Source organism: Bombus huntii, chromosome 15 (genome assembly GCF_024542735.1).
Source record: "Bombus huntii isolate Logan2020A chromosome 15, iyBomHunt1.1, whole genome shotgun sequence".
NCBI classification, from domain to species: domain Eukaryota; kingdom Metazoa; phylum Arthropoda; class Insecta; order Hymenoptera; family Apidae; genus Bombus; species Bombus huntii.
This window is the reverse complement of record NC_066252.1, coordinates 11,318,555-11,341,239: the sequence shown is the minus strand read 5'-3', so window position 1 is coordinate 11,341,239 and position 22,685 is coordinate 11,318,555. Positions and strand designations below refer to the sequence as shown.

At 34.8% G+C, this 22,685-nt stretch overlaps 1 protein-coding gene and 1 long non-coding RNA gene across 11 annotated transcripts in view; one reads left to right on the top strand and one right to left on the bottom strand.

Moving 5' to 3' along the window:
- The first annotated feature begins 3,833 nt into the window (after positions 1–3,833).
- Positions 3,834–9,581, top strand: LOC126874146 (uncharacterized). Its single transcript, XR_007692672.1, has 2 exons — positions 3,834–7,264; positions 7,323–9,581. It is a non-coding gene; the product is annotated as an uncharacterized LOC126874146 (long non-coding RNA).
- A 6,160-nt stretch (positions 9,582–15,741) lies between these two features.
- The window catches only part of LOC126874125 (octopamine receptor beta-3R-like), a 108,080-nt gene continuing 101,136 nt past the window's right edge, over positions 15,742–22,685 (bottom strand). For 9 of the 10 annotated variants that reach the window (XM_050635817.1, XM_050635818.1, XM_050635819.1 and 6 more), the window contains 2 exons: positions 18,483–18,594; positions 15,742–16,304 (listed from right to left, as the gene is read on the bottom strand). In XM_050635817.1, coding sequence (XP_050491774.1) covers positions 16,094–16,304; positions 18,483–18,594 — 323 coding nt within the window. In that variant the 3' untranslated portion in view covers positions 15,742–16,093. Of the gene's footprint in view, positions 16,305–18,482; positions 18,595–22,685 lie in introns of those variants that run through there. The other variant, XM_050635823.1, reaches the window with a different exon arrangement.

The window sequence follows — 22,685 nt, the reverse complement described above, 5'->3', positions numbered from 1 at the left end:
ATAAATTAATAGCTTAAATGTTAGAAATTGGTAGTTTAAATGTTATAAATTAATAGTTTGTGTGTTATAAATTAATGGCTTAAATGTTACAAATTAATGACCCAGATGATATAGATTAATAGTTTAAATGTTAGAAATTAATTGCTTAAATATTAGAAATTAATAGTTTAAATGTTAGAAATTAACGGCTTAAATGTTATAAATTAATGGCTTAAATGTATAAACTAACAGTTTAAATGTTGTAAATTAATGGCTTAGATGTTGTAAATTAATAGCTTAAATGTTATAAATTAGTAGTTTAAAAATTATAAATTAATGGCTTAAATGTTATAAATTAATTCCTTAAATGTTATAAATCAATAGCATTAATGTTATAAATTAATAGCTTTGACGTTATAAAATAATTCCTTAAATGTTATAAATTAATGGCTTAAATGTATAAAATAACAGTTTAAATGTTGTAAATTAATGGCTTAGATGTTGTAAATTAATAGCATAAATGTTATAAATTAATTGCTTAAATGTTATAAATTAATAGTATAAATGTTATAAATTAATAGCATAAATGTTATAAATTAATAGCATTAATGTTATAAATTAATAGCTTTGACGTTATAAAATAATTCCTTAAATGTTATAAATTAATGGCTTAAATGTATAAAATAACAGTTTAAATGTTGTAAATTAATGGCTTAGATGTTGTAAATTAATAGCATAAATGTTATAAATTAATTGCTTAAATGTTATAAATTAATAGTATAAATGTTATAAATTAATAGCATAAATGTTATAAATTAATAGCTTAAGTGTTGCAAATTAATGGTTTAGACGTTATAAATTACTGGTTGCAATGTTGTTATTTGATTCTTTTTTTATTTACCTTATATTTAAATTCTTCTTCGATGTTCACTCTCCGGAATTTCAGGCACAAAGGAGCTCGCGCGCGACTTCCGTGTTCCTTATATACCTTGACAAGATGCCGGTTTGTTAATCAAACGGTAACGAATTTTTGACATAGCAGGAGACGGTTTTTCCATTATAACAAAATCAAATTGATCGATTTCTTAATTTTTATCGTAAATTGGCATCTTTAACGATTTAATACGATATCCATTTTTATCATTTTAATGGTTTCTGCAAACTAAGACTAAATTCACACTTCGTTTAATACTAGTTTTCGACTATCAATTAGTTTGAACAAAAAGGAGAAAAAAAGCCTAACGGCAGTCGATAACGTTACTGTGAAATTAGTTAAGGTATTAAATAATCAGACGGATAACATTCATATCAAGCGTTATATTGTATTATCGATATTCGTTCATTTACTCGTGCTACTTAAAAACTAAAATGTTCCTTTTTCTTTAATAACACCTACATCACTGTTTGCGATATTTAAAATTCTTATTTAATGCTTATTTAAAAGTTAGGTACCTTTTTAATTCTTCTCAAGTTAAACGAGTAAATTTACTCGTTGTAATTGTAACATAAAATGGCTTTATTTCTTCAATGCCGCCTGCATCGCTGTACGTGATACAGTTATTAATTATGTAGCGAACAATATGATCTAATTGGCTGTAATCACGGTTAGGTATTTCTTATTGATTCCTTGAAGAATGGTGTGAGTCTTATTTGTCGAAGATAAGAGGACACCGGAGACCTTCCCTCTGGAACTTCGGGAAAATCCGCAAAATTGTAATTAAAGTTTACAGTTGTAATTAAACGATTTGCCGTCATTCTACCCAATTGTACTTATTTGCGATTTGTGATAATAAACTTGGGCTCGGGGCGACAGCCGGTCACCGAACGTAGCCGCGGTCACGGGATGAACTCTTTGTCTAACAAAGGCATGGAGTAATTCTATAGCTCTCCTTAAAAGGGAAATAGTTGTAACACTCGACAGTAAACATTGCAACGGTCTCTGTCCCGTAGCTCGCCACATGCAGACTCTATTCTTCGAGTAAGATGATTGCCAAATGTAAGCGTCTCCGCAGTATATGTTCAGCTAGTCTGAGGGCCCGTTATAAATCTTAAGATTTAGCTAACTAAAGTCCTTCAAACAAACAGTCTTTGTCCCAACTACGAGAAGATAGAGGAGACCTATTTTTCAACGTACGACGTCTCCCACTAGCAACTTTCCCTCGAGGGCGGCTAGCATCTTTTTCCAACCACCGATTTGGAGATTGACCAATTAGCAGCAACGCCAATTTCCCTTACTTTCTGAACGAAGGCTGTCCTCGACGAATCCGATGATCTCGCGTCCTTAGACACACCCCATCGTAGTTTTCCTCTGTGGCATCATCGGGACGGAAATTCATTCCTTCTTGCGATCTCATCGACGAAAAAAGTAACACCTTACGACCAGTGCATATTACGCGTCCGACTTAGATTTTGTGAGCACGTTCATCTATCATCCCGTCGACCGCGGATTCGTTATTGAACCTAGGATCATTGTCATTAGTTTCTCGAGTACCTAACTACCACGGTTACTTGTCCGGTTCTATAATAATCGTATTTACACTAGTCAATGTCTTCTCTATTGCATAACGACAACGTGTAATCCAAACGAAGATTCGTTTCACGCCCCTAACCCTAATTCTAATGTAATGTAATAAACAAAAAATTGTTTATGCAAAAATATAATATGTTTGTAAAATTATGAAAATCTAGCCGCAAACTGAGACATTCCCACCACATTTCACTCGGAGGGTCTACGAAGTGATAATTTTCGTTGCGAGAACGAAATAGGAACGAAACACGGACGTTTTCTGGGAAAAAGAGTTACTCCTAAGAGAAATTTCCCTAGGGTGACGTGAACTCCCTTGCTCCATGAATCGAGCTTCGAACAAGCAGCCGAGAGATATTAAGCGTACGACAAGACGTAACGTCTATAATTTAATAAAGCCAGAGAATGTGTACAACACGAGTTACTTAAGCGCGTTTTCGAAAATCTCTTCCACATTAAATACAATTGCCAGTAAATAAGTAAATAAAGCTGGTTATTTGACAATCAGTTTCTGTATTTCGAAGATTAAAACATAAAACAAGGGGAAGAAGAAATAAATAGAGCGAGATAAAATTAACATATTACTGTGATATTATTATATAGGAACATATAACGATTCACACATCGACCATTTGTCAACAATGATTTAGTGATATTTGTCATTTTACCGTCATCAAATTCCCCAATTTTCGCAAAACCAACATTTTCAAAATCACGGATTTCAATTTATTATCGACTCACTGATACAAATAACATTAGAAGAATGTTAACGGTAGAAGATACGGCAATTTAGCGAAAGAAATGTAGATATATTTCTGTGTCACCTCAGAAGAGATATAAAAAGATGTAAAGCTTCTTGGAGAAAGCGGAGAAAGTTTCCATGTCTCGGTAATACATAAACGTCACGTATCGAACTTTTCCCTTTCTTCGTTACAAAAATATGACCTTTCAATGAATATAATCCTGAAAATGGGGGTAACAACAGTAAAACTATGCTAGAGTGAATTATTTCATTGTCGCATAACGAAGATACAAAATTTAAATAGGTATGGCTTGAATGTCAAGCAGCAGATAAATTTTTCGTGCCCGGGGTAACAATTTATTCCGCTGTAAACTTGGATGTCTCTATTTTAAGAGAGAGCCCGTCTCGAGAGACTTGTAAATGAACCATCGCGATAATGCTTTTGTAACAATCGGTTTCGAGTCGGTTTCGAGTCGGTCTGAATATTATTCTTCGACTATTCCGAATGTACAAGCAAAACCGTGTCTCGATTCAGCGAAACTTCTCCGCCTCTGTTTCTGCTTCGATTCACCAACGCACAGGGCTGCTGCTGCTGCTGCCTTATTTACTACTTCGCCGCCTCTGTCCCTACGAACATACTCTTTGGTATCGCAAACACGTCTAAAAGTGGAGAAAAGTGGAACTTTTTTTAGGTTAGGTGTGAGAAGTCACAGTCGAAAAGAAGTTTTCGAGTTACGTAATTGATTTGATTAACTACTTCTTATTAGATGCAAAATATTGTACATAATTGTGTACGATATATAGAGGAGGGTCGAAGGAGAGACTGGTTAATCTAATGGAAATGATGGCGAAAGTAGTGGTCAAGGTCGGTCAACTATCGATCAATCAATTTTCTTCCCATTCTCCTCCCATTGTACAAACGGCCTCTGTTTCATCTGATCTTGTCCCGACATTCTACCGCCTTGATATTAATTCACCTCATCGACCTGTCGCGTTAACAAGCTACAAATAAAAAAGAATTTAGCAATCGCTGAAGTAGGAAGCAGTTGGCTTTTCTAACACGACCAACATATCGGTTTTCTGTTTCTTGATTGAAATAACAGCAGGCCTCGACGTGTTTATCAAGCTCTTGATACGCAGTGGTACGACGATAGAGACTGTTCTAACCTCGTCGTTTCTTCTGTTCTTTATTTACTCTTTTATATTTGTCAGTTTGCTTTTTTTACGTGGAAATCAACAACGAATTGTTCGCCCTGTTATTTGCGCCCGGAAAACAGTTCTTGCGCGCAACAATAGAAAACTCCAACAAGTTGTCAGTTTGTCGACATAGCGTGAATAACATTTCCTGAAATGTTTTATATTCCGCTTTGTGTTGAAGGTATTTGGAAGAAAAATTGGACACACTGATGGATTTGTACGAGAAGAAATAAGCTTTTCAATGCTCTGGTAATTTTTCGTAATTTTTGCGGAGAATAATATCGTGTATAAAAGTGAAAAATAGGATTTTTTAAAATCTCTTTCGCCTGTTTCTCATACCTCATTTTCTTTGTTTGCGACGCAACGATAGAATCGTTATCGCCGTGAATCGTGAAAGCGCGCGCGTGTAAAAGTATGCAAAATCGTAAGTAAACGTTATTATTCTTGTTACCAAATGAAATTGATATATTTAATACTTGTCATACGTACCTGCGATAAGATATGATACTAGAATGTACATGCCATGAAATATGGTGAAATTTGACTAAAATGTCGAATTTTTTATTTTATAAATAAAAAGTTGAGATATAGCAGTTTTTCTTCTATCTAACATAATTTAGCCAAATTTCACCAAGTTTCCCCGGTCCCAGCATCGATCCGACTGGCTTACAAATAATCGGATGCCATTGTGTTAAGATAACCAACTAAATTCTTCTCATAAAAATAAATTCTTATCAGAATGACGATTTGGAATCTAAGCAGAAAGACTGATTCATTTCAATAAAAGGTTTTAGTATAAATTAGTTTTAGTATAAGTGCATTGAAATATACATATGTAGTATATAAAATATCATACCTTATATGTTATATCTTAATCTAGTAATATTGTATCCTTGCAGTATTATTAAACAATAGTGCATTTAAGTCAATGAAAGATCACATATATGTATTTCCTTTCGTAGGAAACTGAGAGGAGAAAGTCCCTTTTAAATATCTTCAAAGTTTTATTAATATCCTTGGTACGATGTTTGATGTGAGTTGTTGTCGGTTGACCTCGATCTTTTCATCTTACTCGGCGATTGTTGCGCAATCGGTATTTCTGCCAGCCACGAAAATTTATGAAAATCTTGAAAGCTTTTCATCGAGTTTACACTACGTTCAGCGGTGTCTCGTTGAACGATGTCAGATGGAAAGCTGCTTGAAAGAACGAATATAGGTCGAATATAGGTCGTCGTTGTTACCCGTTTATTTTATCAGGGTTGCTGGAAACTCGACAAACGAGAGAACGAGAAAGAAAGAAAGTTCTTTGATAACTCGTGTGCTGCACATTGGCGCAATTTTCTTTTATTTCTCTTGATACTTTCGTCGAATAATAGGTTCGCTCGCTATTTACGAAACATTGAACCCCGTTCCGAACGAATGTTCCTCGCACGGCATCACACGGAACAGCGTTACATCGTATTTCACGTTTCCCTTAACATTAATCGCCTCGGAATACGTAAACGAAACACGAGTAGTAACTTCACAGTACATATAAGTAGAAATATCTTTTCTTCTGTTTCTTTCTCGTAAAACAAAAGTTATATTTCTTACAAGCATGTACGTATGTAGATAAAACAGAATCTGATTATCAGAACACCAATGAACCAAAAATTTTGTGGATAATACCTCTAAGAAAGAATAGAAATGAAAGTATTTTTTGTTATATTTCTATTCAAAATTTTTTGTTCTTGTTTGTTTAGTATGAAATTTTATAAAATAGTTTAAAATAAATTATCTTATTTCGTATACAAACAAAATTACTTGATTATTCGAATAGTTAGTTTGGATAATCAAAATTCTATTGTATGTTTAACGTCTTCTGACTGTAGAATAGAGTTCTTAAGAATCTTGGCTATCCAAGGTGGTTGTCCTAACATTATCGCCGTGGAAAAATTTTATTACTCGTTTCACGAACGGATTTTCATCGTTATTGAACGATAATTGGCAGATATTTGTTTCCTTCGCCCTCCTTTTCATCTGCTCGATAATGTTACATGCTTTAATAATACGAACAATTTCTGCATGGGAAACTTGTTAAAGTTCCATTAGTTCGATACCATCGATCTTTATTCGTGTTGCATTAGCGAAATTCCACGGTACTTTTTCTCACATTTGCCCACTCAAACTTCTTTCTCGGTGGATGTATTGTTTTCGAGTTAAATGTCCAATAATTTGGTAAGATAAACTCCTTGAAACACCAAAACTCTTACTCTCTGAAATTACTTCTTGTTAATTTGTACGTGCTCTTATTCTTTCTATCCTTTTTACGAAACAAGTGCCAAGCTTTACTTATTTAAAGACATTCTGTCACATTTCTCTTACATTACTTTAACATAGTCGATGCTGACGCTATATGTATGTAAATACTTTTCAAAAACATATTAATATCAGTCGATATTCCGAAGATTAGCAGGCAGCTATACAAAAATTAAGTAATCGATACAAGTATAATTTAGTAAAACTATAATTAATCTGATCTAAAATTACCCCCTACGATTGAAATTTTGTTGGAGATTATAGTAGATTATAGCTCCTCGTTTTCGTTTGAAATCTATAAAGTATTAAAGTTAATAAACATTATAATAGTAAATAGAATAATGCGGTCATAAACAAACAAATTGTACAACATTGTAGAGAGTTAAGGTAAACCAAGTGGTTGTTGTGACATTACAAAGGGAAACGAATTCCTAACATGCACTGTGCAGTTGGACACAGTGAGTGAGTGAGTGAGTGACTGAGTGACTGAGTGAGGGCGCATATGTATGTGTGTATGCGTGTGTGTGTGTGAGAGAGAGAGAGTGGGAGGGAGAGAGAGGGGGGAGAGGGATGGAGAGAGAGGGGGGAGAGGGAGAGGGAGGGGGAGAGAGAGAGAGAGAGGGAGGGAGGGAGAGAGAGAGAGGGAAGAAAAAATAATATATATACGAGTATGTAGATCGAGAACGATCAAAGTGTTTACATGCCTTACTTCTGCATCATACGAGTTCCTCAAAAGTCACATTGATCAACTCGATAAACTGAAATGTAGAGAAAAATGACATGATAATTGTAAACATTATTTTTCGAAATTTTCTCGAAAGTTCGTGATTATCTACCCATAATGAATAAATTCATGAAAGAAAGTCCTTTGCTCTTCGAAATATTGAATATTCACTGTATACTTGGCTAATGAAATTGAAAACTTGATACAGAATTAAGTCGATCAATTTGATTTCTCAGAATGTTGGTGTGTCGCTCAATGACAAGATCACATACCTTTCCTTCTTCCCCTCGATTCGTTTTACATGAAAGCTACAGTTTGCGACGTTAACTCTGCGTACTGTTTGATAACGATTACACAGTGACGCTACGAACGGGAACGCTATGAACGTGACGGCCAATGTAACTCCGTGTATTCTACATAGAGAAATAAAGATCAGTTCGGTGCGTCGAAAGCGGCACTTTAAATGCTTGTCACTTGATTCTTAGATGTTAGCAAGCTAAATTCCATTCCAAATTCCTCGAATTCGTTCGATTCTTGCCTCAACTATCCATTATCTGGAAGTTCTTTCAAAAGAATTTTATTTTAAAGTTTATCTGTTTGCGCCGATGTGACTGCTTAATAAATTTTAAACTAACGATTTCCATTGTGTCTATTAATCAAAATAATGCCTGTTTATACTAAAAGAGAAAAATGGAGATTGTTTAACAAACATTAAATTTAATATTTTTAAAAATTTATTTACAATTTACTTGTAATTATATTTATCATGTAATAAGTACAGTAGATTATTGCCTAAAAATCGTATTTAGTAGCAATTTCATCAAATTTGATTAGGATAATATGTTGTTTGAAAATGTTCAGGTAGAATGCAAAGAGAAATGAATATTTAAGATTGACAGGTGTAGCTACTAATTCGTAGGAAGATGAAAAGCAAAGACTGAGGGGAATGGCTTCTTTGAAGCTAAGAACTGAACCGCAAAGTATATATTTGTAGGAAGTGTAAATTTATAGCAGCTTTGAAATTCTTGAAATCTCTAAAAGCGGATTTGTTAAGAATTCTAGTTCGGACGACGAAGTTGGATCTATAATGGAAAATAAAATTCTCTCCGTGAAAATTTCTGTAATCTTGCAAACTCAGTTTATAATTTCATAAATTACGGTTTCCATCGGAAATTTAATATCGCTTAAAGATTAGTATGGCCTGCATAAAAAGATAAAGCGATTTCATATAATATAATCTCTCGATCGATTAAAGTTCTTTTTCAAAGTAATAAATTTCCTGTTTGATGTTATTTTTCGCACTTTCTTTTAACTAAATTATTACATCTTACAAATGACTTTTTATCACTTTACTTAGGTGTTCATACGTTTCCGCGCTTCCTCTAATTTATTGACGAGCGAGTATTTTATTAAATGTATTTTATTAAATTAATATCGATAACTTGTAAATTATAACCTATAAAATTTCATAAATAATATTAGTTCAATTGTGAAAGGTGATATGGATGTAGCAGAATCGATAAGAAGTCAAAATTATAGGTATTTGTCAAAATGTCCGTCCGGATGCTATCGAAAAATCTAGCACATCAGTTTGTATTGTCACGTGTAACAATACCATCAGCGCTGCCTAATTGCTCGAAATATAATTCCCTTTCCGATATCACGGTTCTCTGTCGGCATATCGACGTCGAATCGACAGACGCGCAACGTTTTAGGCGATTGTCATTATCGTCGAACAATTCGAATGTAACGAATAGAATTAATCGGAAATTCGAGCGAATCGAGGAGACTGCCGGTGACGTATACGTGGGTCAGTGACAGCGTTCGAGCGAACAAAGCCGGCGACTTTTATCCCTCTTTAGACGCGTAGACATGTTTGTGAAACAAAAGGAAGGAAATATGATTGAACTTTTTTGCGTATTATTACTTGTGATTATATTTCTCTATATAGTAATATAAATATGTTATTGTACACTACATGTAGATATATGTTACTGATAAATTAAAATGATACACAATTTTGTCAAGTTTAATATCTAAAAACTCAAAATAGTGTCGTTTTTGTTTGTTTTTTTCTTTTTAGGTTTAACACGCGGCTAGAATTAAAAACAGTAGAACAGACAAAACCGCATCGTTTAGGATTCTCAAATATTCGATTTCTAAGATAATAAACTTTCTGTGAAACATAATAACGAAGATTATTATATGACAGAGTTAATTTTCTCAAAGTAATAAATTATCCCTATGAAACACAGTAAAGAAGTTAATGCAATAGATATCGTAAATCATATTAACGATTAATCCCACCCCGCAAACAAATAAAACAAATGCATGAAAACAAGAGAACAAAATTAGACATCCGAGAGTTACGTATAAGAAAGCGTGTTACGATATTTCTCAAATTACGAGCCTGCATCGTATCGTTCATCGAAACTACGAACTACTATCTACCTACTATCGATTAATCACGCATGCACTAGTTTCACGCGAGCAAAATTGGCCATAGTTTGCTAAACTCGTTCGGACAGCTGTCACTGACATTGGAAAAGCGGTCCGGTTACCCTCTCGACTGTTTTTGTACCGATAAAAAATTACTTCTATTATTTTCGCCAGTTAACCCATCGGGAACCTACTCGATCCGCTCGGCTGCTGAACGATGCAAATCATACCATAGCAGTAGTAATAATGATAATAGTGATAATAATAACAATAGTAACAATAACAATAACAATAATAATAATAATAATAATAATAATACTAACAATCATAACTAACGAATCGCACTTGGGGGACGCTGAGCGTATGGATTAAAGGGGTGTGAATTGTGTACACATAAGCAACACGTAAAATACATGTCAACGCTGCGCACGGCACGCTCTGGCCGTGATCATTCGCGACTTACCAATTTACAAAAACGACGATCACACGTCACGCAAGCTTACGACACGCATTCTTGCATTCACGAGAAAAATTGTTCTTCGTCAATGTATGTACAGTGCTCGATTAATTATTGCTATAGTACATTTATACAGTCTAGACGCGTACAATAGGCCATACGAATGAAAAATGAAGCGTTCGCGACGTTTTTTTCCGGTTTTCTTCCTTTTTCGCTTCTTTTCTTTTTCTTGTTCTAGAAGAAAAACTCGACTCGCTACTTGCAGCGGGAATAAAATGGCGAGCGCGACGCGACGTGGTACGTGGAACCAAGCGGAAACTTGGCCCTGCATATCGTACGTAGATAGATGGAGAGAATGTTCAGTAAAATTCAACCGTCCATTGTGCACTCGTAGTTTCTTTGTTTTTCCATGCAATACGTACGTTTCTTTTCTACTCTTTTTATCGCTTCAGAAGGTTTCGTAAGCTTGTATAAGCTGAGCTTTTTTACTACCGGATCTTGCAGGAGCATCAAATAGATGTAAATACAAACTCTTAATGAAAGGCTTATCATCAAGAAAGAAATTGCGAAGAAATTACGAAGAAATTGCAAAGAAATTGCGAAAATCTTACGGTTAATTGAATTTGGGAATTTTAGTCCGATATACATTGCCCGTAAGTATACATACATATGTAACTCTATTTATAATAAGAGAAAATATGGACGTTACGCTTACAAAACAAGGTTTACATTTATTAATCGTTTGCAATCCAGAGAATTATAACAATGTTTGCATGATTTTATCGTAGGGCTATCTTAATAAACATTATGTTTAAAGTAAGCGGACAGAAATGTATTTTAGATGCATAAATTTTCATTTATAATGGGAACGAATTTTGTAATCTTTAAAATAAAAGATGTAGGATTGATTTTTGAATCATCTAATACGAAGATGGTAAATAGATGAAGGAATTTAGCATCTTTTCTTATAACCATATCGAGTATCGGTCAATTTTGTCATTTCTTCAAGCGATAACTTTCTAAAGAGAAACGTAAATTCTATATGTGTATAAACGAGTATAATTCAATGATAGTAATAATCTTAATATAATAGCATGTCAATTTTAATCGATTTATAAGCTATATCAGGATCCGGTATTAATGAATTCTGCTTATACAATTTGTTCTACGATGTAGACTTTGCGTGGCCTACGTTATACTGATTAAAAACTATGTACATACTTCAGACTCAACGGATGAACGTTCACCTTGTCTATTTTCAGTTTTTATTAAACGTAGCTCGACGCTCTTTCCTCGCAACAATCTCATTTTTAATAAGTATCGCGTTACAGGTAATACAGCATTTGTTCTTCTCTAATTACAGCTAGGTAGCACTGTTTGTCTTTAACCTACGTTTCGTTTACGTTTGACAACTTATTTACAAATTAAACGCGACTTCAAACATCTTGCGAGCTAATTCCAAGCCAGTCATTTATTCAATGAACATACATACATACATACATACATACATTTGTATATACAAATAGCATGATTTTTTAAACATAATCTGATCGTTGAAATATATTTTCAACGACATTAAGGAACCTATTATGTATATTTATTACACTTACAGAATTTCTACGTAACTTCTAAATTATTGGAGAAAGTATTATAATTATATCTTACAAGTTGCTTTATCATTTCTTAAGAACTGCATTTTGGAAGAAGAAGGTTTCGAAACACAACGATGATTGTATTACAATGTACATAATGTATTATAAATTTAATAATTATGTCATATTGGAAGCGAAACGAGTCGCCGATTTTTCTTCAGAATATAACATTCACAAAGCATAACACAAAAGATAACCTTTTAACAACATCGATGAGAATGTCGCTTTGTTTCTCATGTTACTAAGTATCCGAGAAATATCTCCATCCTGGCTCCAGTCCCGCTTCAGGGAAATTACAGAAAAAATATTTCCGAACATATTTTAAATCTTTCCGCTTCGATGAACTAGAGGAAGGACAAAAAATTCAGTAAAAACTCGAACGACATTGTTAAACACTGAAAACATTTTCACATAATACATTTGCCTTTGATCTAAAAGGTAGCTGTACTGTGTAGTCGTGTCTAAAAATAAAACAAAGATTCGTAGAATGTGCCATTCCAGCAAGCAGATGTCATAAAGTACGGCTGGCGAACGAAAAGCGCGCAAGATACCGATTTAACGAGCCCCATCTATAAAGTCTTAAAACGTTTACAGGGCGACGTGTTTCCGGCACGTGAACCTCTGTCGAAATTTGCAATTTCGTTGCGTGCCGACGAAACACATAGAAGAATTCACTTGTCGTTCTCCCCCCGTTTCCGGTTGTTATTAATGCTCGCGTCGAGTCTCAATCTTTCGTTCGACTGACCAGCCAATTCATTTACGAGCTTCCGGTTGCACGTCAAATCCTTCGAATCGACTTTGTCGAGTGTCATCGAACCCAAGAGACGGAATTCGGCTTTTAGCCTCATCTTCGCAAATATTTAACAACTCCAGTGACGAAATGTACTATTTAATGTTGAAATCGTTAATTTAAACGGAAATATTAAAAAATGACGATGTCGATACATCTATCGAGTTGGCTACCGGGAAAGAATGAGTTAAAAAGATGGACACAGTATACAGTATAGCGTTACAGCGATAGGAGATCATCGAGCATGGAGATCTAAAGCCCGGTGTAGAGGAACAATTGCGATATCGCTCCGACAATATGTCTGCCTTCGTTGTTCTTAACTGCGTGAAAGAAAGGAAGACATGGTCACAGCGATATCGCTCGGACAAAAGTCGTTCGTCTATACCGGGCCGAAAAGATCGGTTTCAGACGAACGATTTGCGACAAATTGCGACAGCGGCGGCGGCGACGTTGCAAGAACAGGGATACAAAGTTGTTCCGTCTAACGAAAAAAGGATAGATACGTTCTTCCAAGCAGTCGCCGCTGCGGCAATTTGCCACAAACAGCTCGTCCGAAGCCGGTGTTAAGTGACCGCAGCGACGCCTGTCCAAAGGCAGCCTGACACGCACTTCGTCATGCAGGAGCAATTTCTGCTCGATAGGTATATCGACCTCGCACTTATCGCGAAAGAAAATTAATTGCAAGAGAATTTTAAGGCAGAGTATGTTGATTGTTTAGAAGATAGTAGAAAATGGTGAAATCAAATAAATCAAATCAAACAAGATACTTGTGAATTATTATTTCAAACGAAACTAAACGGTAATATTCTTTTCAATTGTGATTCTAGTTCCTTTCCATATTCTTTTTCGAACAATAGCACGGAATTTTTAATATTCTTTGACACGTTTTCTTAATTTTTATTTCAGCGTCTGTTCAATTCTTCTGCTCGATATTTTTTTACATAATTTCTTTACTTGGCATGAAAATTTTGCTGAACGTTTCACGCTTTAAAACGTAAAGTTTTCTTTTGGCAGTCAGAAAGTATGGAACAGAAAACGAGATGCGATAGTATCGGTAAGAGTATGTTTATAGACGAAGAAAAGTTTCGTAATTCCATTGCATTTTTAAGGATGTTCAATCCTCGTTCGTTTATCCTGAGAAGTGAAACTACATCAATCAACCAGATTCTCTCTTACAAATATTAAATTAAAAAGTTCCGGAAATCTATTTTCTTTTGAGGCTTGATGTAGCATGTGCATGTAAATGATGTAACATGTAAAACATGTACGTCATTTACATTTACGCATCCATATCACATTGAATTGTTTACTACGCCGAAGTGTTAAAATCGAAATCAAACCGTTCAAATAGATTTAATCTCAACTCCATCTTGTGGGTTCGGCGAATCGTAATTTCTACGCGATATTAGACGCGCAGAGTTTAGCGATTCGAGGAAAGTGACCGCAACGGTCCACTAACTGCGATCCACGGGCAAGAAGTTTCTAGAATGGGCTTGATTCGAGATTAGAGTTGCCTGAAGATCAGTCTAAAATGGCGTGAAATTCGTTCTCCGCGTTGAATGTTTTAGAATTTGACAAAATTCGCGTGACTCGGCCGCAGATTTCTGACGACGATTAATTAACGTGCTGATAAATCGTCCAAGCGTGACGGCCGTTCGAGCGTGATCGATTTTATTGGCAAAGACAACGCGTACCACGAATCTCGCTTAGGCTCCATGAATATGAGCTGGTTTTATCACACGGACATTCCCATTGTCCCATCGATGGCTATTATACGTTCCAACAATGCGTGCAAGTTAACAGATTTTATTACATGACCTTCCTTTAATGAAATAGAAATAAGAAAAATGTTTTGTTCATAAAGTTAAGTTAAGTAAACTGTCCAATTTCTAAATGTATCGATTTCATAGAAACAACAATCCACTTTCATCCACCTGCTTGAAATCACTGAAACTTTTGTACTTTGTGACCATTGCGAATGTGTCGAGTTCGTACCTTCGTTCTTCTTGAAATACGCTTCCTAACAGAGTGAAACAAACGCGTAAAATAAAACTAACGGATTTTGAAAAGATAACAGAAAACAGACCATTTTCGTAACATATATTTTCCAGGTAATTAATAGAAAACTAAAAACACAGTCTCCCATTTATTCGTGTAACACGAATTTGTCTTACGAATTCTACTTACTCAAATTTGCAAATGATAAATCAAACGAATGAAAGAAACGGCGGTACTAATCGAAACTTCTATTTTTGCAGGAGACCGCTTGCCTTTAATTAAGATATGAATCAAGTTCTCTGTCGCGACGGACCAATTAAAGAAATAAATCCACTGATCATTAATTTCACCGGTAATGAACTTTTGGTTAATATCTTGTTTTTCACGAAAAGGAAACACTCTTTTCGTTGTTTTCTTTTTTCTTTTAATTAAGTGTATTCTTCCGCGGTAAAAAATCACAGAAAACAAGAAATTATACACACAATGGGAAATTATTTAGGCTGACATTTCTTTCTCTTTAAATTTTGTTTCTTCTTCTAACTAAGCTTATGTGATAATTTAATAAACTAAAAATCTAAATTCATCTTCTAATCAGTCAATGTACACGTGCACGAACTACTATCCTTTGAGTCTACTAACAATAAAAGAAAAATAGTTTTAAATAACAAATTTATTTATTAAGACAACTGTTGTGCAAGCTATTGCTTCTTGTTGATGATATTCGGGGCAATATTCCTCATAATAGACGTATTTTTTAATTAGAGTTTAAGCTTTATATTTTATGAATTATTTATTATATTTTATAAATTGCATCGCAGAATCGTTTTGTCATTTGATCGTTTTCTCATTTTCTTTAATAATTCTACAAAATAATCTACACAATTTATGATTCATAAATAAATAAATAAACTGCAATTATGATTCAATACGATTCAAAACTATTTTTTTCATTTTTTTTTTTTTTTTTTTTAATAGATGTACAAAAGTGTCCAGTCAGATAGTTTTTTCACTTTATATTCCAAAAGCGATATCTTTATGAATTTCAAGTAATATTACATATATTATTCTTTATCGTAGTACCGCCGTCTTTCGTTATTCCTTCGATCACTCTCGAATTAATCAAGTCAGTAGATTGGATTGGTTACATTATCGACAGATAACGAGGTCCATTATTGTAATGTTTCCTAACACGGCAAGTTGGACGATCGCTCGACGAATGAATCGATACCGATTTCTTCTGTGGATCGCAAAACACAGCTTGCTCGACGCGACTGTTCACGGGGGTTTCTTTCGCTAGACGAACTCTGACGGGGTTTTCCAGCAGCTCGCACAACACGGCAGGGCGCTCATCAGCGTGTCCTTGAAGGCCTCGCGGAAGTCGCGGTTGAAGTACGCATAAATAAGCGGGTTCAGAGCGCTGTTGAAGTAACCTATCCAGAAGAGGACGGATACCACCGTGTCTGGACAGTAGCAGGCCTCGCCGCATAGAGTCGTCGTTAGATACCTAGAAAAGAAGAATATTTATACGTCGGTTGGATGTTCTTCTACAAAGTATCGTTCGTGGTGAGATTGGATTACTATGAGCTCCAAATAAAAAAAAATAAAAAAAAAAAAAGAAAAAGAAGAAGAGAGAGAAAAACAAAATGGGGCACGAAGGAAAGGAGAAAGGAAGCAGATTTGCTAAAGGGATGGAACTAACAGTTACACCGTATCAAATGTTCAATGGAAAACTTTTATTAGGTTCTGGCTTTTTATTTAAGCTTTGAGAGAAGAATTTGATGATGATGATGATGATGATGATGATAATGATAATAAGTGCCTAATTTCTCCGAAGAAAGCTTCGAAATCTTTGAATTCTTAAACTTTCCTCATCTCAGAAAGATGTTCTCCACCAAGACAAATATCGCTATAAACTTCATTAGTACAAGAAATTTTCGTAGAATGTAAATCTAAGCACGTGGTAGTTCTTAACGAAAACTACTATTGGCCTGAACTCTCGCTTTAGAATCGAAGATTCCGAAACTTTCGCCAACTCGAAATTTCCACGCCAACAAAAGCGGGATCTTTATCAACGACAGTTAACTCGATTAATTTAACTGATAAATCAAAGTTTCGCGCAACGTATTCAAGAGTCGTATCGTAAAGCTGTGCCGCAAGTGCTGCAACGTTCGAAGTGCGGTTTGACACGGACGATTTTCATTAAATCTGAAATATCCTGCGACTGCTGGTCGCCGTATTATTCCCAGCGGTAAGAAGCTAGTGCCATTTCCTATGGAACACCGTGGCCGCCTCGCTTAGTCAGGAAAACAGTTAGATCGCATGCGAAAAGAGGAGTAAACTCTCGGTAAACTCGACTCGAGATGCACACAGATCGGCTTTGCATTAATAAAACATGCGCGTGGCTCAACTTTCGTGAGTATTCACCGACTGTAGTGAAACTTGGCCGTCGGAACGAAATCCTGCTGAACAGAAGAAGCTTCTAGCTTCTAGCGAACCTCGTCCGTGCTTATACGCGACCGATACGAATCGGAGTTTCTGTCTAGTCTTGAGCCGTTGATGTGGAACAGGGTCTCGCTTTTCTGGTCGCGAGATTTATGAGTAGATAGATGCGCGAGTCGACACAAATAGGAAAGTATCCAAGTGTTTTATACGAAAAGAATATACGTATAGAATATATATATAGAAGAATATATATATAGTACGTAGTCTAGTACGTATTGTAATATACAGAATATAGAACGAAAGAGGTTAGTACGAAGGTTTAGTTAAAACCTTGGTTTTACTTGGTGCTAGCACAAGGAAAAACATTCATATAAATATGTAAATATAAAAAGTGATTGTACATTTTTGCATCCAATACAGCATTTAAATACTAATTAATTAAATTCAGGTATAGTAAATTTCGTATCATGTAATAGTACTTTCATCTAACTATGACAACTTGATATATAATGTGTGAGTGAAGCGTAAAATCTAATGAAGAATGGCTTCGTTTGAAAACGAGGATATGTGAAAGGAAATGTAGTTACTCAATATATGTATCACATACAATGAATGACTTGGAAAAAAATACGTTTTATCGATAGCGCAAGAAAAATTCATATAAACGTAATAACATATGAAGTAAACATATAAATATGTATATACTCGAGCGTTAAAGAGATTTTCTAATCTAAACCTTCCAAAAAGGAAGAAAAGAAACGATTCTTTTGGCATTAGGTGTTTGAAACTACGGGTGGAAACGGATGTTTTCGCATTCGTAAAGTTAGAAGAATCAGAGAGGTTTGCAGAGCTGTATTTCCTGAGATGGTCGACACGACATCAAACAGGAGATCAAAGTCCCAGTTGACCGATTGATTCGAAATTTTCCATATATGACTTCAACACACATGCCACAAAAAGCAAAACTAATAAAACAATCTTTTCCTCCATTCGTTTAGCTCACAAAAAGAACACGAAAAGAACACAAAAAGAACACATTTTCTATATTTTTTCCATTCTAATTCACAATCATAATATTCACAATATTAATTTAGGATCTTTAGACTTATCGATTCAGACAAGCGAAATGACCGGAATATTGCCGACCAATAAGGCACATTTGTTTTAAGGGAAAGTGCGGCAAGTATCTTACAATTCGGTTAATTTGAATTACTTGGATCGTAACGTAGTCTCTACCTACCAAAGGAAAAATGGTAGCCAGCAAAGGAGAAACGCTCCCATTATTATTCCAAGTGTCCTCGCAGCTTTATGCTCGGCTCTCCAGCTCTTCGTTTGCTGTCGTATCGAAGTGCCTGAAAAAATATAAATTTATATTAATACATAGCTCTTAACGTATCGAATAACGTAGTGCCGTTTAGTTTCGCGGCTGAAGTTAAAGGGTACAGTTAAAGTTAAAGATAGTACGGTAAGCGACAACTTTTCATAGCTAAAGTAGAAAATCATTAACGTTACAATGATTTTTAATTTTATGATTGGGTGAAACTATGGAAAAGCTGAATGGTCTCTGATTTCGATGATTTTTGAGTATGTTGTAAAAGTCAACGACACTTACTATTTCGAATAACCTTCTTCCTATACATGTAAGGGGTGGATTCGCTCGGTTTCCGAAATATTCGCAAAAAGAACAGGAAATTAATTGAAAAATTCCGGACTAACAGCTGAATAAGATGACAGAACTGACAAAATTGTCTCTAGCGTCAGATTAATCAGAAAAATTGTAGTGCGTTTTGAAGAGTTTCAAAGAAAGAAAATGTGCGAGGAAAGACTGAATGTTACACATGTATTAAAGACTGGTAATTTTGATTGATAAGAAGGCATAGTACTATTTCAAAGGCACTTAACTTTCAACTTTAGATGTTAGATCGTAGACGTACTACAGACTTAGATGATATTTACTTAGATTATATTTAGACTTAGATTATATTTTACTCCCCAACGAAAATTATCTATTAACGAAGTTATGATACTTAAAGGTTGTCGATTTGAGTATCAAAATATGAAGAACAATGAATTGTTCAGTTATGGATTAATGCACGATTGTGATATAATTAAAGCATGAAGCCGGCACTTTTATAAATATCACGGTTGATAGAGAATGAATGTTATAACAATGAAACGAATGAAGTGAAAATTTGCCATTTTTTGTTCAAAAATTCACCGGGATCTTAAAGCGCTCGTTAATTATAATTTAATACAACGAACCGTTTAAATTTTTTATATGGCGGTGAAATATTCCATCGCGTTTCCATATTTCAACACAATATTTCCATCATTGTGCATTATTCGTTTGTTTCGCGATATTTTATTGCAGGATAACAACGATTTCTCTTCTTTTTCTTCATTTAAATGTTTTCTCTTCATTATTCTGTTTAAAAATAGAGAATAATTTTAATTTTCTAACGATGTTTCTATTTCTAAAACAGGTTATACGAATCTCTTACTGTTTTTCATTTTTACCTTGGTTTAGGAAAATATTTGTTCAATCGAATAAAACGGAAACACTCTATTGTCGGAAGAAATTTTCCCCGCGCAACCATCAATTTCCTTCGCATAGTATTCAAGTCCTCCCACGTTCGATCGTTTTCAACTTTTAACTGGATCTTTGTATTATCGTCCATTGTTCTATCGGAACGACCTCACGTCCATGGTATTATTTAATATCGCAAAAACGACGCGCGATTGTGCGTTGCGCACGTTGACGAACCTCATTGAGAATTAATTTGAATTCTAGCACTAACATCTCGATCGCCTGTTTGGACAGTAAAAAAAATATGTTGGAATCGTCGAACGAATTCGAATATGTTCTGTAGTCACGTTTTGAATAAAAGAAGAGTTTGGCAGTAGCAATCTTAATGAAAAGGATGGGATTGACATTTAATTTTGAATAATTTATAAAAACTAGAAATCGGTTTCCTAATAAATTCAAAGAGATCTAAGCTGAGTGAATAGCAGAATGAATGAAATTTTATTTTATTTCGATTGGATATCAACCGCGATTATCGAATGTTAGTAAATTTGAACGTTTTCTTGCGTTGATTTTGATCTCAATTACATTCCAAAATATTGTTTCTAAGATATACGAAACATTTTCCAAATGAATTGAAATAAATTAATAGTATTTCGTAGAAATGCCAGTAATATTGAAAAACTTCGTTTCGAAGGAATATACAAGGTTTATGACTCTTTTTGTTAATCTTATCTAATTATAAATTTCAATGAGAAAAATGTTGAACGAATACAGATAAATTTGGAAATCTTTACTTCGCACTCATCTAATCTGCGATTCGTCTTCGATTAATAGGGAATAATTTTCGAACGAACAAGAAAATAAATATCGCATCTCTAAGAATTTAGGATGATAAAATCACTCGCGTTTACTACAACGTTGTTATCTAATATCCCACTTTAGTATTATTGATAGAGAGAGTTGCATTGATACGTACTCGAGAAGGTTTTTCGTGGGCGTCGATCGAATCAATACGCTGGCATATCGAAGCAACGAAGCTACTGTTTGTTTGTCCGATCGTTAATTATAACGCGGTTGAAGGGTTAATATAGTTCGATCTAATTGCACAATTAGCATAAAAATACAATGATAAATGCAGCGGTGTACAGAAACTTTTTACAGCCACTGTGGGTTTGCGTCGTTGATATCTCTTCTTTCTACGAAAGATAGCGAATCAGTTTCGACGGGGTGATGTCCAAGCAGTGTTTAGATAATGCACAGCTGCAGAATGAGAAAACGGTTGTATCCGAAAGCCGAAAGCCGAAAGCCGAAAGCCGACGGGTTCGCATGCTCGAACCCGGTCAGCCAGATTTAGGTTGGTTGGTCGATGCTCACCGGCTTCTTCGCTTTCGTACGATCGATGCGCCGCCCATCTATTAGAATGCAGGAAGCTTCAACCCCGTGCAGCGACACGGCCGATTTAAGTGTACACACGCAATTACTCGTCGGTCTATCAAGCACGCCGACGAATTCATACGGTTCGAAAAATGTGTAGCATCTTCGGATTCGAATAGTGGAACATCGAGTGACAACAGATATGGAGATTCTTGGCTCGTAATTCCGGTCGTGAGCAGATAGGATTGATTTTATACGCGGTGTGATGGATACAGAATTTCGAGAAGAATTGCGTTTGAAAGATATTATTTGACATATCTAGCAAATGTGTGACTATCGTCTTTAAAAATATAACTCCAAGGAAGTAGATCTCCTTTGATTCCGAGATATAGAGATTATAATCGCCCCATTAAAATATAAAATACATTACTCATATATATTTATTACTTTTTAAATAGTTGCGATTTAAACATTTGAAACGTTATCGAGAAATTTGGTGTACTTCTTGCTTATACAGATATTCACATCTAAACATTTGACTATGACTGAAATAAATCTTGCGCGATATTTGAAATGGCTAATAACAAAAATATTAATCAATCATCGATAATTAATGCTAATTAATCGATAGTCCCCTCATAAGTACGATATAACATTTGTAGTACAACATAGTCAATTATATTTTATATAGTTTGATTCTTCCATATATGTGTATATTCATGCTACAGTGAATGATGAAAGCGCTAAAACTTGAAGGTACCTATCCAGATTCTCGTTCATTTCTAACCATTAGTAACCGTAACCTCTTATTTCGGAGACTATGGCTACGTTAAAACTTTGCACACCTTTTATACTTTTTCTTACTGTGTGAACAATGTATTGCGAACAATGTATAACGATATGGTGAAATTAATTGAAAACCAACACGTTCGTTATTATAGTGGATTGATATAAAACGTCCACTATAGACCGTGTTTTGCAGTTGTTTCTTGCAATTTTATAGAAGAAAATCGTATAATAAGTAATAATTATTTGATATTTGTTTCTTTCTTTAATCTAACACGTCAGACATATCGTATATTCGTTTACTTCATAGCTTAGAATTAACGCTACTAGATGCAGAGTGCAACGAGAATTAGAGCAATTTTCCTCGAACTCTAAACAGCATACCTTCGGTTAGGACAGTGCGATATTAGTTACTATTAGCAGTAGCAAATGAACGCTGTATCAAAGAAAGATCGTTATTTAATGCTTCTACACGTATATATCTCCTCGTGTACTTTTGTAACGTTATTACTTCCTTACCTATATTTGTAACCTTAGTATTACCTATGCTTGCAATACATGCCAAGAATATAACAAGAATAATAAGAATAAAATAGTAAAATGTAATAGTAACAGTAATAGTAAAATATATTAGTAGAACTAGGAATTTGTACAAATATCCGTAGTCTACTTACTACACAACCTGATATAATACGTTCACCATTCTCCAAGAAGCAAAACCCGACGAGCCACTGCAATGTCAGAGTTCTCAATCTC